The sequence below is a fragment of the Synchiropus splendidus genome, chromosome 1, assembly GCF_027744825.2.
Source record: "Synchiropus splendidus isolate RoL2022-P1 chromosome 1, RoL_Sspl_1.0, whole genome shotgun sequence".
In the NCBI taxonomy this organism is placed as follows: domain Eukaryota; kingdom Metazoa; phylum Chordata; class Actinopteri; order Syngnathiformes; family Callionymidae; genus Synchiropus; species Synchiropus splendidus.
Window position 1 is genome coordinate 50,533,456 of NC_071334.1, and position 19,925 is coordinate 50,553,380.

Below are 19,925 nucleotides of genomic sequence, written 5' to 3' on the forward strand. Positions count from 1 at the left end.
ATGAAACCGTGGGTTAAGTGGTTCCAACCCTCCTCCACAGGCAGTAGACAAGGATGCTGATGCTCAGCATCACCAGAGACCAGCTGCACACCTTCTTCACCTGACCCTCCAGGTTCTGCTTCCGTCCAAAGCGCGACACAAACCCGCTCTGTCAGAGAGAGAGAGAGAAGTTCCGGTTAACGGCTGAAGTTCTGTAATGTAACACAGATTTTATATGAAAAACACAAGATCAATTGAGTAAAATTGTGACATTATTCAATGATCCTGCTACTCAGAACTTGTGAGATGTTCCTGACCCTTGTGACACCAGAATCATCACATTTCAGTTGAATCATCAAAGTGGAGTCAACGCTCTGCTCTGAATATTGTTTTTCTGCTGGTATCTCTTTCTAAAGTGAAGTTTTGGTCCATCCAGACAATCTCATTTCGTCTCCTTCATCAGACATTGTTATCAACTGGGGCACATGGAATTGGTTCCGGGAGAAAGAACGTATCATGAAGTGAATTTTGACCGAGCTTTAGTTGGAAGACTCACCCAGCCTCCTTTGTCTCGTATGTCGGGGCAGATGACCCTCTCCACATACTCCCCCACACACTGCTTGAGCTGCGGCAGGACCTTCTCCATGCTGCTCTCCTGACAGTGCAGGGCCATCTGTCCAGCCAGCACATACACAGAGAGCACTGCACTCCAGGCCAGGTCTCTCTGGCGCCCCCGGGACGCAGGCGGGAAGAAGTGCTCGTCCAGGATGCCGACCAGCGTCGGGCAGGCTGATTTTTCCGTCACGTCCTGAAACACTCGAGGCCAGCGGCGGAAAAAGATGGGGAAGCGGTGCAGCAGCTCGTCGCCTGCGTGGCGCAAAGCTGCAGCGCAGACACTCGGCGCTGGGCCCTCGGAGCAGTCAGCGCCTCCTGCTGTTACGTAGTCTATATAGTCATGAGCCATCAGGTAAGCTTCTCTCACCAGCGGATCCGGGCTGTTCAGGCCAAGTCTGGCCTCGGGCACTTCAGACAGACGCATCGGAGGGCCTCACTTGAGTCGGCAGCTCCTCACCGTCCAAACAAGCACAGCCATGAGGAGCAATGTCCAGCAGAGTGACCGAACGAGCTGCACCAGAATGGACCGGGCAGCTTCCTCACTGGTTAAATATAGAGTCTGTGAGGAAACTGACACTGCTCTCCAGAGTCACGGGCCCAGGGCATGGCTGTCCAGCAGCAGCAGCTAAATAAAGACCGATCACATGAACAATGAAGCCAGGTAACCGTGAAAACAGTGAATCCTCACCAGCCTGAGGCCTTTCCGGCGTCATGCTTATGTTTGAGGGATGGAAAATGAAACATTGCTCTCGTAGAAAACATTTTATTCACCATCATTAGATAGAGTTTCATCTCAGACAAAACATGAAAATATGTTCCAGTGGTCTACCTTTATCTGTCAAAGCTCAGAGTGAATGTGAGTCCGTGGATCAGCACTGGAGTCCGAACCGTCGCCGTCTTCTCTGGACACCTGCTGCCGGGCAAAGTCAGGATCCTCCTCGTCCATGATTTTCAGAAAGTCAAGGAAGTCAGAGGCTGGACGCCAGCGCTCCTCCTCCAGACTCCCTGCAGACCCACACACGGGTAACAAACCACTGACCAAGGCTATTATAGAAGGACGTGACATTCTCACCAGCAGGGGGCTCTCTTCCTTCCTCCACCCTCCTCAGCCACTGCAGGACTGAATGTGCCAGGATGGGGGCGTTCGGGGGGTACTGGTAGACTTCTGACCCGGAGGTTAGCCGAGTGAGGATCAGAGCTGGGAGCAGAGGCATGGAGCCCAGATAGGACCCCAGGACAGACATGGCAGCAGGAGTGTGGCCCCTGAAACACACACCAGCGTGAGGTATTGCTGCAGCTTCATCAGCCAACAGACAGCATACAGGTGGATCCAGCCGGCGGCGTAGCGCTGCATCCTCGCTCCTCCTGACTCAGCGACAAGTCTCATCTCTCCCACCAGCGCTGTGTTCTGTCTCCGTCCAACGTCGTCCTCCTCATCTCCCACAAACAGGAGCAGGAGGGCTTTGTCCTCCTCCAGAAAGGAAGGCAGGCTTTCCACAGTCACCTCCGGCTGGACACCCAAAGAAGTGTCTCATCAACTTCTCCTTCACCACAGATAGAAAAAAAGACAGGTCATGATACCATGGGATGCCGCAGCGCCATGTTGACACGTGAGACCAGCTCTTCAGCAGAGGACCAGGCTGAGATCACTGATGGGTGGGTGTCAGTCTGCCATGACGGGAACACTGCAACAGCAGGGGGCTCCACTGAGTGACCTGCAGCCCTGAACACAACAACATTAACCATTCTTTCCAAAGGTTCCTCTTAAACTGAAACTGCCATGTAGCTATTGAAAAAAGACTTCAATAAACGCCTCTATGATCGGTAGATCAACAATTAAACTCATACCATTGAAGCGCTAGTTCATCCGTTAGTGAGCCAGACAACACCTTGCCTCGAAGTGACTTCATGGCAGCAGAAAACTCCTTCAGACCTAAAACCAAGAATGATCATGACCTCAGACTTTCAATACTGAGGATGAGCCATCAGGAACTTATCAGATGTGCTGACATCATCTCTTCATGTACAGAGCTTCGACAGCCTTTATGGCAGGTGAAGGAAGTTACTTTCCCAAAATGTTGAAGCCGAATACTTTCCATTAATGTCAACTGGATCTTATAGCTATTAAAATACAAAACAATCCAGATGCTGAATATACAGTACTCAATACATACAGAACATATCAAAGAGGTCAGTGTCACTAAACTTATTGAATATTAAAATGAGTGGGAAATTTGGTCGGAATACAATACAAGGCAGAAGTGATGACAAAAGCAAAAATCCATCAGGAAATGGAAACGTGAGGTTTGATTGTCAATAAAACCTTTCATGTCTTACTTGCACCTGTGTTGGTAGGGAACAGCCCCAATACTCTGTCCACATCATAGCTCGCGACCTCCGCGTGAGGCACAACCTCCAGGAACGATGCTACATCCTCAGTGGTGGACAGCTGTCTTGGGGTGACCAGACGGCTTCTGGACACAGAATGGTTGAGGCACCATCAGTTTTTAGCTCTTTTGCTCATCTGCTGGCAAATGCAGTAGACAAATCCCCAAATTTAGAAAAGAATCCCTCCACCATCAATGTTGCTGTGGGATCTCACGTTTAAGGACGCAGCAAAAGCAAACAGCAGTAGACTTTGATCTAATCCTTCATCTGTTTTCATTGGACTTGTTTTCATCCTCCACTTGTACTTTATTTTTTTATCAATCTACAATCTTGTGAGAGTCCAAAACAAACAGCCCCATGTTTTGTTTTCACATATCAGATATACGATCAACTCTTCTGTTATATTCATGAGGGAAAAAACATTTTCTTTTCCATCGCTTCCCTTCTTTGACCTCAGGTTTACTTTGCTGCAAATTTACTGTGACAAAGCATATTTGGTCGACTCTGTCAAAACTGGAAGACAAATATTTCCAAAGTTTTACGACTGTAGAGCTCTAGACAAGTGTTTTTCAACCGCTGTGCCGTGAGAGAGTGTCAGGTGTTGCCGTCTGAAATGATCCAGTTTCACCTCATTTGTCCGGTGACAGAGGTGGACGATAGGATGACATTAAATCATGAACAATCAGAACGTGTTGAGGATCTACCAACGTGAGGAGATCACATGGATTCACTCACATTCTTTCTATACACTATCGATCTATGCTGATGTGTTGACTTGTCCATCACTCGCTGCAATGCTCCTCTTCCCACAAACTCACAGCGAAGAAGCCGCTCAAATGTGCAACTTCCAGTTGTTTTTAAATCTGATGTGACTCAAACATGACCACACACCTTCACGACAGAAAGATGGAGTGATCATGGTCGGGGCCGTGACACCAAAAACTGTGCTGTGCAGAGCTAACAGAGCTAATAGATATAGCGTCTCACTTCGAAACTTTGACGCTCGCAGAATATCAAAGTTTTGCAGTTTAAAAGTTGGCTAAATATTAAATGCAGAACCAAATAAATGCACTGAAAAATGTGAAGACAGAAAAAAACATTGTCGCTATGAAGTTGAGGCAAAGAATGTTAAAGATTTCTCTGAAAATTCCCCAGACAAGAATAAAATGATGCAAAAGAGATTGTGATAACATTGAAATAGTTATTTCAAATAAATAAATAAATCATGATCTATTTTTACCTTATTGCCCACCCCTTCCTGAGGACATTTAAAAAAATAATTTTCTGCAAATAACATCAAAATAGTCAGTAAGTGTCATAGTGCAAAGTACTAGTAAAAGGGAATTTTTAAAGTGATTTCAAGTAAGTACAACTCTGCTTTGGCCGAGGTTTCATTGGTGGTTTTTTCAATGAATGAAGTGTATCGTGGCTTAAAAAAGGTTGACCAACGCTGCTCTAGACAAAAGTCGTAACTGAGGCATTGGAACGCACTTGAAAAAAGAATAGAGGAAGTACTCACAGCATAATGAAACGAAGCAGAGCTTCACTACCCAGCATCCCTCTGTACTCCTGAGCAGCTTCCTCAGGACGCAGCAGCAGAACAGTTGGGAAGGCTGTAACAGGCTGGAAGGTGTCGGTCAGGCCAGCGCAGAGGTCCGTCCACTCCCCACAATCGACTGCACTCATCTGGACGTCCTTGATTTCCCACTCTGAGAGGGTCAACAATTATTCAAAAAGCCTAAAACACCCATCAGGCAATTCACAAAACGTAAAATATGATATTGAAGAGAAACGTTTGATCACCTGTTAGTTTCTCTGCAACTTCGAGGAAGGAGCTGAGAAAATCCATGGACACAGCGTTCCCTAGTGGAGGAGAGAAGAATTACTGCACCTGAACATGAGACAATTGAAATCAAAACAACAGGGGACGTGTCCTTTTAGCTTACATTTAACATAAAAAAGCACCACAGTCAAGTCACTCTGAGCAACGGTGGCATGGTAGTTATCAGAGGTCAATGAGGTCAACGCCTCCACGTCCAGAAGATCCGCTCGACTCTTGTACACAGCTTCTGCAATTTCATCATCCAACTCTCCTACAAGCACACAAACGCATCAGTCTCTCGAGATTCAACACGAACAGAATCAGACAGCACATAATACCCTCAGACACGTCATCCTTAATGTTTTCATCCATCTCCTCCTCATCGTCATCATCATCACCGTCATCATTCTCTTGGTGAAGAAAGATATTCACAACCTCATCGAGGTTTTGTAGAGTCAAGTACTTCACCTCGGATTTCTATAGAAACAAGAATGAACTTGTACTTTAAATATTAGAAGCTGGTGAAATGTTACTTTCTTACCATCTCAGCCAGCCTGTAGGCAACGTTATAATCTACAGGGGTTTTCACAGCAGGACTTCTCCTAGCCACACCCACCCGCACACACAAGATGAGTGTCTGAATTCAAAGTGGATCATCCAAAGAGATTCAACTGTACTTTCCAGACCTGTGCACAAGGACCAGGGCGGCCAGTCCACGCAGCTTCCAGGCGAGAGCGGTGGCTGTGGCCAGATCCAGCTGTTCAGTGGCAGGATGGGAGAACAGGAAGACCTGAGGGGCTTGCTTATGGGGGACTGAGGAGGGATCTACATCAGCTTCAGACTGGGAGAGATGGGAACACAAGAGGTCAGTATTTCACCATCAGCATCGCATGTGCGCTGGTAGTTTTACTGTTGTGTCCTCTGCTATCACTCTGTTATGCAGTCGGATCTATGAGGCCTGGGTTTTTCAAAATAACATCGACTTTAAAGAAAGAAAACATATCTGTTTTAGAAGCAAGTTGCTCATGTTTCTAGGAGAATGTAAGCAGCCATTTGACCTGAACCTCATTTGGTTGTGACTCATGTAACCAAACAGCCAGGTGTACGTGTCATTTATCTTCAGTTGTAATTGGGCAATAAAATAAACAATCATAAAGTTAAATTACTCCTCCGTCTGCTACGTTTATACGTAGTGTTTGTCGAGGATTGAAAGCAAATAAGTGTTTAATTGTGACTATGGGTGTGCGTACGCTTGAGTGCCTTCCTCAAAATTACAATAAAACAATACAATTAATTTTATACAATTTGCAGTGACTTCTCTCAAATTGTTAGTGAGAGTATTTCCATACTGTCTACGATAAATTCATTTTTGATGATGCCTCTGAATGTTTGAGCGAGGGTGCCAGTGGTGAGAAAAATGTCAGTGGTGAACAGTAAGTAATAGTTTATCTTACAATGTTATTTCAATGCAAATCTGATGGCTAAAAGTTAATTTGGATAAGCCTCATCTTACATTTGAGAGGGAAGAACGCCACCATCTGTTCACTCTGTGTAATTGCAGATAGAATCTTCAGCATTTGTGCAAACGATTTTATACGGTCAGACGACTGAGAACACAGTAATTATCACTGACAAATCCAACAACACCGGACTTGTTTATTGAACCATATTGATGTGGGGGAACAAAAGAAATCGAAAGATCAATTTACCACAAGTGGTGCCTCCATTAACTGCAGGAAGCTGTGGAGATTGAGGGTGGTAAGATGTTTCCTCATTAGGGTCAAAGGACAACGCTCATTGGTCTTTGACTTCAGCTGAAGTCTACAGTGAAGGAACCAGACTTTGGACGAGGGTGAGGACTCATCAACACTATCAACGACAAGAGTACATGTTCTCATTTTTCTTGACAATAAGGATGAGGAAAAACTGCCAAAAAAACCCACCCAAGGTGCCTCAAAACTGGGCCTCCCGTTATCAGGATGAACTTGTACGTGGATCCATAAACATAGGCAGTCTCCATCAAAGATCTGTGCTCTAGGGTAAAACAGTAAGTAAAAGCTGGTCAATATAAATAAATTATCTGGTAATATTCCTCATTTGGTTTTTGGACAGTTATGATGCAGGTTTGGCCCCAAAGTAAAAAAAAAAACAAATCTCAAAAACCATTAGGCATGAAAATAAAAGAAGTAAACAGCACATTTTGCTCTTGTCTTTCTCCTCTGTAAGGAACTGCTTTTATCACTGACCCTGAGTGCCCAGACTGCTGACGTGTCCAAGAACAAGATCCATCTTGCCCCTGGCTCTTTTCTCCAAGGCCAGAAGATCAGCATCAGTGTGAACATACTGGACCTCATCACGCAGAATTGCACTGAAGGGACATGGATTGATGGAGAGATTAGTTTGGTCATGGTGAAAATTGCAAATGAAAACAACATCATATCATGTTTTCTGTTCTTGAGAATATACCCACATACGCATGGATAACAAGACTTGCTGAAGCCTTTAAAGTAAATTAGCTGGGCAGGTAAACAAGGCCTCGTCTGTGTTTACACATTGGGATGTGATTCTGCAGGGCCATCAGACAACAGCAATAATCTAACAATAACAATGTAATAACAATAACAAGATAGTTAACAAAGCTGAAAGTCAAATATGAGTAGCAACCTTGAGGTCTTTACTCACTCTCAAAGCAGCAACAGTAAACATGTAAAGCTGATTTATTATTACATGTAGATATCGCAGTGCATCACTAAATGAAATAAAGTGAGTTTTTTTACATGGTTTAATTTATTAAACAGTGTCAAGAAAGAAAGATATTTGTATACAAAATGCATGAAAATTGTTTTAAGTACATTGACAACATTAGGAGAGATGATCATGACAATATTCATAAGAGCAGATGTCGAATAGAAAACCTCAGAAAATGGTATGTTATTTCAGTCAAAGGGAGTATATTTATATATATAATTCATATTATACAACACCTTTATTAATAATAATCTCAACCCTTATTTCATAAATTTGTTATTGTATAATATCACAATGTATTGTGGCAACTGAAAAGGTTTTATTATAACCAACAGCTTCTTCAGGCTTCATGAGTGATACTTACAACAACACTTCTGACACGATAGAGTTGATATCAAAAATGGTGTCCAGATTAAAACTGAGGAACTCTCTGCCGCTCCTGCAAAACAAAGCAACGACTCCATCATTTCCTTGTAGCTTTGCTGCATTTCCCTTCAATGAGCCGGACAACAAAGCTACACAAGGAAGCCTTGCACACCTACACGCCACGCACTGACCTCCATTAATAAAGCTAATAATGCAGTCGCATGTGGTCTATTATCAGTCTCATATTATGAATGTCAGCTGTGATGTGTGTGTTCATGCAGAACTGACCTGAAGAGAAAAGCTGTGTTCGCTGACCGCTCTTTTATACAGTATGAGGAAACAGTCTCTTTATTACAGTTGATCTGGAGGGAAGACAAATTCACCTTTTCATGTCAAAGTTCACTCATATTTACTGTGGGAGAGAGATGTATGCCAACTTCACCTTTCCCACCAGAACCCCGTAATCCTTCAGAATCTCAGACGACTTTTCCAGTTCAAGCAGAAAGAGAGAAATTGTCGGAGAAACTGGCGAAAGAAGAGCAGAGAGAAAACATACGGTTCAGCACTGTCCACATATTCCAGCTGAATCTAGCAATTAAACTGTGAGTTACAATCAAATTTAGTTTGTTAACAAACTTGTTTCATAAGACGTTTATACAATATAGAAAAATATACCTAAATAGCAGTAAATCCTATTCAGGATCTCTACTTCTACTAAAAGGGAAGACAGGAGGCTTTAATGGAACCTTCATGGTGTCAGTGAGAGGAGACTAGATGCATATATAGTGAGAGTATGATGTTCTGTTTAATGAATATTCCGGACACCAGGTGTCTGTGGTGAAAAGTATGATTACTCTCATTATTAGTATCACTATAGTTTTGCCAGGAATTAGAAACGTGTGGCTTTTGTTTTGTTTGCAGAGTCTATATGGTTTATTTTTCAACGAGATCCAGTGATGTAGCCATGTGTGGCGTTGTCACTGTGCAAAGAGAAGCTCACCTTCATGCTCGAAGTACAAGAACATCAATTTCCCCGCATGCAACTTGTCATAAAAGTCCACCGCTGTCCACTCGAACAGGTTGGACGTGTTGGCTTGCTCTGCGCACTCAGCAGATTTGGCCCATAACAACAGAACGGCGCTATAAAGCCACATCATTGCACGGCGAAGTTCTGCAGAAAACAACAAGACGAGTCCTTTAAAAACGAAGTAACTAGACGCGAAGCGTAGTAAACAGAATAAGAATAGACGTTACCGGATTGGAAAATTCACTTCCGGTCATCCAGGGGATGGAAGTGCGGATAAAACATCCTGAAGTCAAACTAATACACTGAGATGCGCTTGTGATGCTAGTGCTAGCAGTGGCTTGCTAGCTTTGCTTTCTCGCTGGTGTCCAAACAAGTCGGACTGAGAGACGGTTTCTGTTCAGGATTCAACATGGCGCTCCGGATCCCGAGTGTTAGGTGTTAGATCGAATAGTGTTAAACGTAAACGAGAGGCTTTAACATCAGAACGTCAGTAGTGGATGTTGAGGCTGGTAGTGACGTCAGAAAGAGTTGGGCGGGGGAAACTCAAGCTCAAAGATAAAAAAAAATATGCATGGAATATTAAAATAAAAAAGGTTTACCGTTGGAAAATAAGACATCAACGGTATGAGTCAAATTTAAAAAGGTGAGTCTTCGATAACCTATTGAAATTATATCTGTACATTTTACTCTTAATAGTAAATAATATAAACTTGAAAGAAATAACAAGGCGCAAAACTCAACCAACCAAGCAACTATTTGGACTAAAATACGCCTCGAGTGATGTTACATTTGCCAAATAAAAGACACATTATATGAAACATCATCAGTTCGGAATATTCTCTAAATTAAAACTGCGACCTTGTTTGTTATATAGTAATATCTGGACGTCTGTATTTGGGGAAGGGTGTTTATTTTCCGTATGTTGCGACGCTCTTCTTAAAAGCTGTTTTTGATGGCTATTTTCCTGGAGTCAACCACGTGCTTGTTCCAGCCAATCACCTCGCATCACTTTGACTCGGAAACAGGACCAATAAGAGGCGATCAAAGGCGGGGCCTTTGACAGCTGACATCATCCCGGACCAACCGAGAGACCTTCTTGCGGAGGCCGGGCGGAAACAAGCGCCAATGGACTTTGCTTTGTGACTAAATGGGCGTGGCTTACCGCGCCTACTTGAGTGAAGCAGCCCTGAAACTGATCGCGAACTGTGGCTCTGCAATGCACCGTGACTTTGCAAAACAACTGAAACCCTGCGCCAAGATGGCGACAAAAGACTCCAGTTTCGATTTCCGCTGAGCGAAGAGGGGCGGGTCTAAATCTGCATCACAGCTGATCTGGAGGTTTTCCTCCCCTCAAGTTGTTTTTTTGCAGAGAGCAGCTTTGCAGAGATTCACCAGGGATCTCACTGTTGTTCTCCTGCCCTCGAACTTGTTTTTAAGCGTATGTTTTCTCACCTCGTTTGTTTTGCTGCCTTCGATCGGATCCGAACCCCAGCGCACATTCAAAATGCCTGCAGTTCTTTGCAGGATACACTGCTTTTATGGCAATTTTTCACTGGAATACGCTTGGCTGGTTGTGGATTCTACCCGAGTCTGACCCAGTTTTAGTGCATCCACTGCGTGAAGATGTATTCGGCAGCAGAGGTGAGGTCCCGTTGGTTTACCTCAGCGGAGGAGACCCCAGGAGCCGCAGCCGCCTCCTCGACCCTGGAGCTCAGCCTCACCAGCGTCTACACGCTCCTCTACTCCTTCCTCTTTGTGTTTGTTTACCTGCAGCTCTGGCTCATTTTGCACTATGGACACAAGCGTTTTAGCTTCCAGAGCGTGTTCTTGTTCCTGTGTCTGGTGTGGGCTGCGCTCAGGGCGACCCTCTTCTCCTTTTACTTTAAAAACGTGGTGCAGGCCAATCAGTTGCAGCCCCTGGTCTACTGGCTGCTCTACTGCTGCCCCGTCTGCCTGCAGTTCTTCACCCTCTGTCTGCTCAACCTCTACTTCACACAGGTAACTGCGTGTGTGAGTGTGTGTGTCAGTGCATGAGAGAGAGAGAGAGAGACTGGGGGAGGTGTTATTGAATGTGACCTGATTTTTGAAAAAGCTGACTGTGCATTTTTTTGTTTGACAGTTTTCTGATGCCGTTTTATATTTTTTTCACATACAGCACAATAACTTATACCTCAAACCTTTGGGGTTTATATTCCACGCTTTATCAGGACTGTTAAATATCACCTTTCATAATCAAAGAACCAAAATCTGTTATTGAATCATATTATTAATGCTATTGTATGCATCATCACCCAAAAGCCACGTCAGTCACTTTGATGGTGAATCCAAAATAAGTCAATAACAAAGAACATGACCTCAAAAAGCTGGTGTGATTTAAGACCTGATGAAATGAAATAGTGAAAGGCTTTGTGAAGTTGATGAGTGAATGTCGTAACCGCTGAAATAATCACATGCTGTCAATAGTCGCAATCTAGCGACGAATTGATTGTCTGATAACGGTGAATGTTGATTGATTCAGCAGGAACCAAAGAAAGTGCTCCTTTTCACAGACTGCACTCAATACTTCTGTTGTGTAAAAACCCTCGACTGGTTCATACCTGGAAGAGGCTGCAACTTTGAAAGGTGTTTCTACAGGTATCAAAGAAAATGTCTATCATTCAAACTAGTGCTCCGATCGATCAATACACATAGGATTAAACTCTCGAGAGTCTCAGCTTAAAAGTAAGAACTAAACACAAGACGAATGGAATGGAGAAGCACTGACATGCATAGAAGGCTAATGTCAATATAAACAGCATTAGCATTCACAAATACAGGTATGTGTGTGCTTCCTCTGAGAGAAGTTGATGACAGAACTCCTTCGGTCAATTGCAAAACTAATCTACTTGATCCGGAGCCATAATTGGATATCGACAGTTTAAAAGCTAGATTGCGGGCGGAGTGTGTCCCTGTGTTTCAGAAGGACGGTTTGTAAGTCACAGTTGTTTCACACCTGCTCACTCTGAATAGCAGAGACCTGTTTGTGTGTCCCTGAGAAGCACCTAAACATGTGACCCACAGTCGCCTTAAAGGAACAGGTACCTTTTTAGACAGGCTGCTGGATTAGAGCAGTCCTTCTCAAATAGTGGGGCGAGCCGTCCTGGGGGGGCTTGGAGCAACATATATTTTAGCTGCACTAGAATAAAGCGTAATTGCACATCCACTCGTGATTTTTGTTTTTTAATTTCAGGAAATTTGATGCGCTTTAAGTCTTTTCTGTTACAGACAAAACCAGTGTTAATAATGTAATTCTTTATTGTAAGTTGATCTATATTACTTTCTTTTTTTCTTTTCTTTAATGTTAACAAGGATACAATGTTATGCAGAGGTCTACTTACAATAATTTTATAGACAAACCATACAGACATTTACAGAGGCAGCGGAGAGTTGGGGGGGCCGCAAAACGTTAACTTCTTCCTGGGGGGGCGCAACAGAAAATTGAGAAGCACTGGATTAGGGGACAAAGCCAGACTTGTCACATGACAAACATCCCAGCGAGTCATTTGGTCTGATGATACACTAGTTTCAACTTAACAGTACAAAAAGAGAGAAGGAAAAATATCTGTTCATGTTCAAGAAGAACTTGTGACCCTGCTGCTTTATATTCAACTGAACTGACGGGAGCAACAAGTCAGATTCAGCAGATTCACAGTGCGGACTGTGCTGACTGTGCAGGGCAAGGTGCAGCTGGTGATAATGTAAATAAACTTTTCCTCTGGTGCTTCCATGACTGAACTCAATCAGATAAACGTTAGAAGCAACAGCGTCACTTATCAGCTCTTGCTCAAGGCATAAACTATTGTTCATGATTCGCACCTCACCAGTCACCTGACCATGAATAAAAGAAATGGTGCACTCAGTCATAATGCAGTGTCATATAAACATGGTTGTAATGTGCCGTTTCAGATGTAGTGGTTTCTTTATGTGTGTAATCATTGGCTAACATGAAGAGTACAGATCTTAACAGTCAAGTTCAATCTGAAACAGTTCATTTGCTCAGGGCATTTAAACGGGTCTTGTTTGAGCGCAGAATCAGTGCTGTCAAAAGATTGACTTTTTTTTTTCTTTTGAGTAAAACGTTTGCAAACGTTAGCAGTTTAATATCTCTAAAATGTAATTATCTTATACCAAATCCAAAACTGAATATTATAATATATATAATAATATGTTATAATATAATATTGGCCCTGAGTATCGGGATCATATCGGTTATCGGCATTCGTAAGCCACCAGATTTTGATATCAGCATTGGCCACAGCAAAGCACATCAGCTGACCCCTATGCTTTGAAACCTATAAAAATATTTAATATTATATAGGTTTTATTTGCATGTCAATTATAATACAACTGGGGATCAAGCATCTATGAAAGATTAAAAAGACAATTTATTTCAAAATACATTTTCCATTTTCTTTCATTGTATTAATAATAATTAATAAATAAATACTTTAAATTGGCAAATGAAAAAATGAAATTTTAGAATTAAGAAATTAAATTAGAAATTTTAGTCTTAAAGAATATGTTGCATGTACTGCTGAATTAGTAGTGGCTAAAACATAATGACAAAAAGAAGATAATTTGCTACTTATAGTCTGACCTCATAAAGGCCTTGAAAATACAGGTAAAGGGCTAGCAAGTAGTAGTAGTAGATCGATTGGCTGGCCGATTTATCAGTGCCGATATGGGCATTTTTTATGTCATCATGATCAGCCGATCAAACGGCAAATATAAGCTGATTTTTTTATTATTTCTTTTATTAAGATGCTGTTTATATTTATACACGATAACAAAAGTTATTACTCTTAAAAATGTTAAATGTAAAAATAGCAAAACAAAGCAGATATTTCTCTGGAAAAATCACTCAACTTGTTGTGATGCTGCAGCCCTGCATGCAGAGAAGACCTGCAGCTGCAGACACTAGAGCCACAATGGCGGTCGTCCTCAAGAAATTTGACAACCTTGGAACCTTGAATTGTAGTTCACAACGTGTGCACCCACAGACTAAAAGAAGACACGAATCACCGCGCCAAATTCCAGTTTATTGTTTTGGATGTGCAGCCGAGCACCGTTGTTGAAGACCGTAGCTTTCAGCAGCTAATACCGCATCTGGGCCCCAGATACTCCCTGGACATGTGGTTGATAAAAAGAGGAGCGAGGAGTCTTTCAGGTTATAAGGCAACATTGTTTCCTGAAAAGGCAATACTAGATATTTATTGTGTTTTTTATTTGTCATTTATTTTGCTTTGAAATCTGCAATGTTTTCTATATAGTGTTGTTCACTTAGTAGATTCATTAATCTTTCAGTGTGATTTAGTTGAGCAGAAAAAAAGGAAAAAACTATCCGTATCGGCCAATCGGTGCACCCCAACTGTCAAGGGAATGTCAGTGAACATGTCATCATTATTAATGGAAGGTCAAATTCATCATTTTGTCCCAAGATGAATCATCAGGTTTCTTTTTTTCTATTACTGTCGTGAAATATCAGAAACACGTCATTCCACCAGCATAACAAAGTACTCAATCGCCTGGCTCTTCCTTTAAAAATTTTTCATTCCCCAACTCGCGCAGTCGATCAAGACTGTGAAGTATATTAAACTGTTCGTCCCTGTCTTTGTCAGACGTTACTTTTCAAACAAGTTGCTGACACTGTGCAAAACAAAAGTGAGGCTGCCCAAGCATTGCACGTCCGCTCTATCTCAGGTTTTATCCTGGTTTGTTACTCTCCGCAGGACAGACTCTGACACACTAGCATGTACTGAGCACATGATTTACTTCCTCTTCAGCGCGTCTTCATCGACATTTCCAAACCCAGATTTAGTAAAGTCCACCCCTCTGACAACAGCAGTGAACTAAATGGATCCAGTGGGGTTTCAAAGGCAACCTTTCACCTACATTTATGCACAAGCATTTATGTAAGTTTGGTTGTTCAACCTACATTTTGAAAGTATTTACTTGACCTATGCACTTGCTTTATTGTTGAAAAAACAGCGGCCTTGGCATCGGTTCATAGCTGTGGCGCTGTAACTGGAGTAAATGGTGACATAGATCAGGGAGGCCAGTTCCCCCCTCTGCGGTTTGCTGGCTCCCAGACTCTTCTGCATGAAACAGGTTTCATTTCACAGATTACAGTTTGTCCTTTTTTTCACCTCGGCCACATGTCAGGCTGCAGAAAGCCGCTTCTTCTTAGAACCTCCATCCTGTTCTCACAGATCTGGTCTCAGTTTCAACTCTGTTTATAAAGATACCATGTGTTCCAACTTTCTCTGTGAACAGAAACACATGAATTATATATGACATAACAACCCCTCCCCTCCACTCCTTCTCTGTCTTTGAATGTGTGTGTGTGTTGTTCAACTCAGGAATGTCTTGCCCACTGCTAAATTTGCTGGAGCTCTAAACCAAAAACACCTCTACCATGTTCTGAAACCCTTTTTTTTTAAGTGCGACTGGATCTGTCACTCACTTGGACCTGCTCACGGCACTGCCAGACATAAATAAAATAGAACATTATTTTGACTTTTTTATGACTTATTGAGGGTTAGCTTGCATTTTTCCCCTCAATATTTAAACTTTAATGTTGCAGTTTTGTTATTTTTATTTGCTAGTTTCACTTCGCATTATATCCACTATGTATGTCAAAAGGCACATTATTCTACTAAACTTTAACCCTTTCAAAACCAACGTTTTCCTTCCCATGTTTTATACTTTTCCCATCCATGTTCCATGCCTTGGCGAGCTGTACTTTAGGTTCTCGATCATAACTTCAAATGATCCTTAACCCTAACCCTAAAGCACTGACAATGATTTTGTTCATCTGTGATTCATCTTTCTTTTGAACTAAAATTGAATCCTTGTTATAGACCTTGATAGTTTTCCATTCAGTCACAACTTCTGTTCTCCTGTTTCAGGTGATGTTCAAGGCCAAAGCCAAATATTCCCCCGAACTCACCAAATATAGGTGAGTCTGAACGCTTACATTCACTTGCATTGAGGTCCGTATCTGACTGTCTGTGTTTCTTCCTCTCCAGGGTTCCCCTGCGTCTGTTCTTCCTATTTTTAAGTGTATGTTTCCTGGTAGTAAATTTAACTTGTGCATTATTAATACAAGGAGCGCTGGAGCGCGCAGAGTCTCCGAGGTAAAGTCGCATCCCAGTGTATTTATAATGGCTTATCACTGGAGTCCAAACCTTGCCATCTGTTTGCAGTGGTGGGGATGTGAGACATGCAGTCCTGGCCCGGGTGTTGATCAATGACAGTCTCTTTGTCCTGTGTGCCGTCTCATTGGCTGTCTGCATTTACAAAGTTGCGAAGATGTCGTCCGCTAATGTGTACCTGGAGTCCAAGGTAGGGATGGGATTGCAACAGCAGTGTCTTTCATAATTCATCGTTTTCAGTGTCACTAAAGTGAGTGTCAGTGAGTGTCAGTGATTCTGACTAGTTTCTCTTAAGTGGGTCAAAATGCCACCACCATCTTGTGATGTCACTGGAGGCTCCAAACACTGGTGCACTGTGGAAGTAGCAGCAATATCAGCCAATAATAATGGTTTTTGAGGAAGAAGAGCAGCTTCATGTGAACCAAGGACTTGTCTTGATTCCAACCACGTCGTTGTGGAAGCTATGACTCGGACTATTGCGAGAGGATGAAGTGTCTGAGCGGATCAGAGGCGGAGAGCAACACTGAACGCTAATGTAAATGGAATGTAAAACTCTCTTCAGAAGGGTCAGCAGTACAAAACATGTCATGCGTTTGGGTCAACAGTGGGACTGACTGCGTCGAGTATTGACGCCTCCTCACCTGTGTTTGTAATAGCTTCTCTGCTGTTTTGATAGCTTGCCATCCTGCAAAGCAGCCACACCCAGACGGCTGCCACTCGTCCCTCATTCTTTAAACTGGCTTCACCTATTTCTGGTGACGCTCTTCATCTTTTGGTGAGAAGAACAGTCTTCCATGCTCACTGGCACCAGTAGAACATCTAGCTGTCATCGCCATTTCTCCTCTGATCCTGAAGCCTGCATGGTGCAGGAGCCACCTCCAGTGACCTCACAAAGGCTGGTTTATGGTTCTGGCTTTGATTCACTTAGAACTAGGTTTACACTTATTTAGCGCTGTAATTTTGCAGAACCACCTGTGTAGACGATATATGATCATTTCATGCTGCACAGTTACGCATAGTTTCAGAGGCGTGTCGGTGACACTTGAAGCTTTTAAGGTCCTTCACAACACCCAGATGATTACTGTTCTTTTTTCTCTATGCCACACTGGCTTCCATTCTGTCCACTGTGTTGCTGTATAATGAATCTTACCTATGAGACCTATGGCATCTCAGTCTGCCAAGTGCAGGAACAACATCGTCATGTGATGTTTAGCTTGGTCACCTGACTGAGGACTGATATAAAAAGAATAGGTTAAATCTGCTGATGCAGTGTCTAAATCCAACAATACACAGAGCACAAACCAGTTCTGTTCATCAGTCCTATTGGACGGGTCATTCGTCCGATTATGCGCTGTTGACTGCCACAAACGCTGGATGTTGGAGTGGTGAAGCTGCATTTGTTGTGCCACATCATGTAATCGGGGATTAAACTCTGCCAACCCACTAACTCTCTCTGCAGGGGACGTCCGTGTGTCAGGCCACAGCGATTGGGGCCGTGGTCATTCTGCTCTACACGTCTAGAGCCTGTTACAACCTGGTGGTGGTGACGCTGTCCCCGCAGGACCAGCCGAGCCCGTTCAATTATGGCTGGTACAGTGTCTCTGACCAGGTAATGACCCTCTGTGTGATGCATTCGAGGCAAAGGTGATTTTGGCAACCAGTCTTTGGTGGTTTTGTCTGGCTATAAATAACCCCAAGTGTGTGTGTGTGTGTGTGTCTGTCCCTTTGTCTGACCTACATTGGGGCTCAGGCCTTGAGATTTTATTGGGATCTTTGTGTGTATGTGTGTGTGTGTGTGTGTGTGTGTGTGTGTGTGTGTGTGTGTGTGTGTGCATTTATAATCTGTCATTACACCAGTAATCTGTCTCTATACCATCTGTTAGTACAAACAATATTCTGCCTTTCCCTTGCTCTAAGATTTTTTTTCTTGATCAATACAGATGAATATTGGCTGTAGTGAAGTAGGTTACATCAATTATTCACATCATTTTGTATGTGTGATCCATAAATTGTCTGATGAGGACTAGCGCCTTTAGCGCCAGATATTTTATAAATGAAATATAGAACTTTAAAATAACTCAGTAGCTTGAAATCTGTTATATACTGTAAAAGGGATCCCGGTGGCTCTATAGTGAAATACATAACCGTAGTTTCTGGACCGTAAGCAGCTACTTTTTTGATCGTATATGGATTTTTACTGGTTAAAGAGCATCATGCTTCCAAAATATTGAACCTCGTCGCATCAAACCGATGCGTTTTATTGACTTTTAAGTGCTCAGAATGCGCTGTTTTCATCCGTGTGTCCACAGCTCTGGCAAGACCAGACCACCTGTAGTGTCGGAACGTCAGACACGCAGGTGAAAACAGCACATTTTGAGCTCTTTAATGTCAATAAAAGATGTGATAAAGATGAGTTGATGATGATGCCAGGAATGATTCCAGTTCAGAACACTGCCCCTCATGAGTCAGTCTCCATGCTGGAAGCCATTTTCCAAACTAGTTTAGAAGTGATCCTCATGCATTTTTAAGCCTGGTGCACCACTGTCCTTTCTACGGTGCAGACAGCACCCCTGCACCCGCGGCTTATAGACCACTGCGGCTTATGGATGAACAAGCTCCGTTTTCCTTCTTAAATTTAGTGAGTGGGGCTAATATTCTGGTGCGCTCTATAGTCTGGAATTTACACTACTTTTACAGATGCATATCTGATCCAGTGGTGATACTCTTCCTCATCTCTCAAGCGACAGTGTTGATGATGGGTGGGTTTCAATCCCTGTTCACTCCAAAACTTTGGTAGAACCCAGTCCATGGATGATGTGCAGGTTGAAGTTCGCCATCCGCATCCACTACTTCAGGCGCCATATTTGCATATTTGCGGCTTGTTTAAATGTTGCCTGTCACAATGAAAGACACCAGTGCTCAAACACACGTGTTAAAATTAGAATTAAATCCAAACCTCCAAAATGATGCTTGAAAAACTGCTGACTCATCACGGTCCAGTAAGCACAAAAATATTACATAACTAAAGCTTGCAGTTTTAGGTGAAATTACTAGTAACATTAGTAACAACATTCCTTGTGTTGATACATGTGTTGTTGCTGGAATTAAGACAGTTTTTACTTGTCAGCGGAATGTTGGATCTACATCTGCATGCTTGTCCGCATTTTTCAGCTCCTCACTGAACGAAGGCTCCTCTGTTGGCACTTGGATATTTCACATCGTCTCTCATTAGTTGACCTGCCGCCATGTCGGTCCCTGTTTTGGGACTTAAGTGAGTCTGACTGTACCCTGTTTATTTTTGTCAGGAAAACCAGCTGCTTCCCTACAGCAGAGAATATTTTTAGTGGTTTGCTTCTGGCTGAGATCAACAATTTTTTTTTTCTGACTGTTTTCATTTATAATGTTTTGCTCTTGAGTTTTATTCATTCATTTTTGGAAAATATGAGAGCTCGTGTGCATTGCTGTTGATTGATATTTGTCTACCAGAACCACTAACCCAATATGTGTTTGTGTGTCCCAGGCAGACGTGCAGGAACTTACCGGGGAAACGTACATTGTGTTTGGTATCATTCTGTTCTTCTGGGAGTTGCTGCCCACCACCCTCGTGGTGGTTTTCTTCAGGGTCCAGAGACCAAACCAGAACCTGGTGAGATGTAGTCAAAGTTAAATCAATATTTTGACTTTTGTCATGATATTTGTTTATATTTTATGGGTATTTATTCCTTTATTGTCTTGTGTTGTGTGATAGTTTGTGACTTCACTGCAGGGTTTTTTTGTTGCTTTATGT

At 42.7% G+C, this 19,925-nt stretch overlaps 3 protein-coding genes across 7 annotated transcripts in view; 1 reads left to right on the forward strand and 2 right to left on the reverse strand.

Annotated features, from left to right (window-relative positions):
• Positions 1-9,591, reverse strand: txndc16 (thioredoxin domain containing 16). Of its 3 annotated transcripts, XM_053856699.1 has the most exons (21): positions 9,173-9,590; positions 8,919-9,089; positions 8,361-8,443; positions 8,207-8,280; positions 7,917-7,991; positions 7,051-7,172; positions 6,748-6,838; positions 6,514-6,673; positions 5,491-5,645; positions 5,346-5,406; positions 5,143-5,281; positions 4,929-5,075; positions 4,786-4,845; positions 4,502-4,691; positions 2,932-3,068; positions 2,443-2,527; positions 2,176-2,317; positions 1,917-2,104; positions 1,667-1,857; positions 1,424-1,599; positions 1-148 (listed from the first exon to the last, which is right to left on the reverse strand). In XM_053856699.1, exons 2-20 carry the CDS (start codon positions 9,073-9,075, stop codon positions 1,433-1,435), a joined length of 2,424 nt encoding a protein of 807 aa, XP_053712674.1. In that variant the 5' UTR covers positions 9,076-9,089; positions 9,173-9,590; the 3' UTR covers positions 1-148; positions 1,424-1,432. The 3 variants fall into 3 exon arrangements, with proteins under 3 accessions (XP_053712674.1, XP_053712665.1, XP_053712681.1); XM_053856690.1 differs by lacking the exon at positions 1-148 and having other exon boundaries at positions 1,284-1,599; XM_053856706.1 differs by lacking the exon at positions 1-148 and having other exon boundaries at positions 1,429-1,599; positions 2,938-3,068; positions 9,173-9,591.
• bcl2l16 (BCL2 like 16) lies at positions 164-1,030 on the reverse strand. Its single transcript, XM_053856755.1, has one exon. It carries the CDS (start codon positions 1,016-1,018, stop codon positions 494-496), a length of 525 nt encoding a protein of 174 aa, XP_053712730.1. The 5' UTR covers positions 1,019-1,030; the 3' UTR covers positions 164-493.
• Positions 9,522-19,925, forward strand: part of gpr137c (G protein-coupled receptor 137c) — a 13,074-nt gene continuing 2,670 nt past the window's right edge. Inside the window, exons 1-7 of one of the 3 annotated variants that reach the window (XR_008413913.1) lie at positions 9,524-10,943; positions 15,893-15,942; positions 16,013-16,120; positions 16,190-16,328; positions 17,598-17,747; positions 19,310-19,409; positions 19,659-19,784. Coding sequence is in view for 2 of the 3 variants with exons in the window: in XM_053856724.1 (XP_053712699.1) it covers positions 10,569-10,943; positions 15,893-15,942; positions 16,013-16,120; positions 16,190-16,328; positions 17,598-17,747; positions 19,310-19,606 (1,119 nt within the window). In the remaining variant the exon portion in view is untranslated. The other 2 variants (XM_053856724.1, XM_053856716.1) reach the window with 2 other exon arrangements.

Coding starts and splice junctions, on each gene's coding strand:
- bcl2l16 (XM_053856755.1), bottom strand. CDS start 1,018: ATGCGTCTGTCTGAAGTGCCCGAGGCCAGACTTGGCCTGAACAGCCCG.
- txndc16 (XM_053856699.1), bottom strand. CDS start 9,075: ATGATGTGGCTTTATAGCGCCGTTCTGTTGTTATGGGCCAAATCTGCT. Junction 8,444..8,918: donor CTTGTACTTCGAGCATGAAG/GTGAGCTTCTCT, acceptor TTCTTTCGCCAG/TTTCTCCGACAATTTCTCTC. Junction 1,600..1,666: donor AGGAAGAGAGCCCCCTGCTG/GTGAGAATGTCA, acceptor GTGGGTCTGCAG/GGAGTCTGGAGGAGGAGCGC.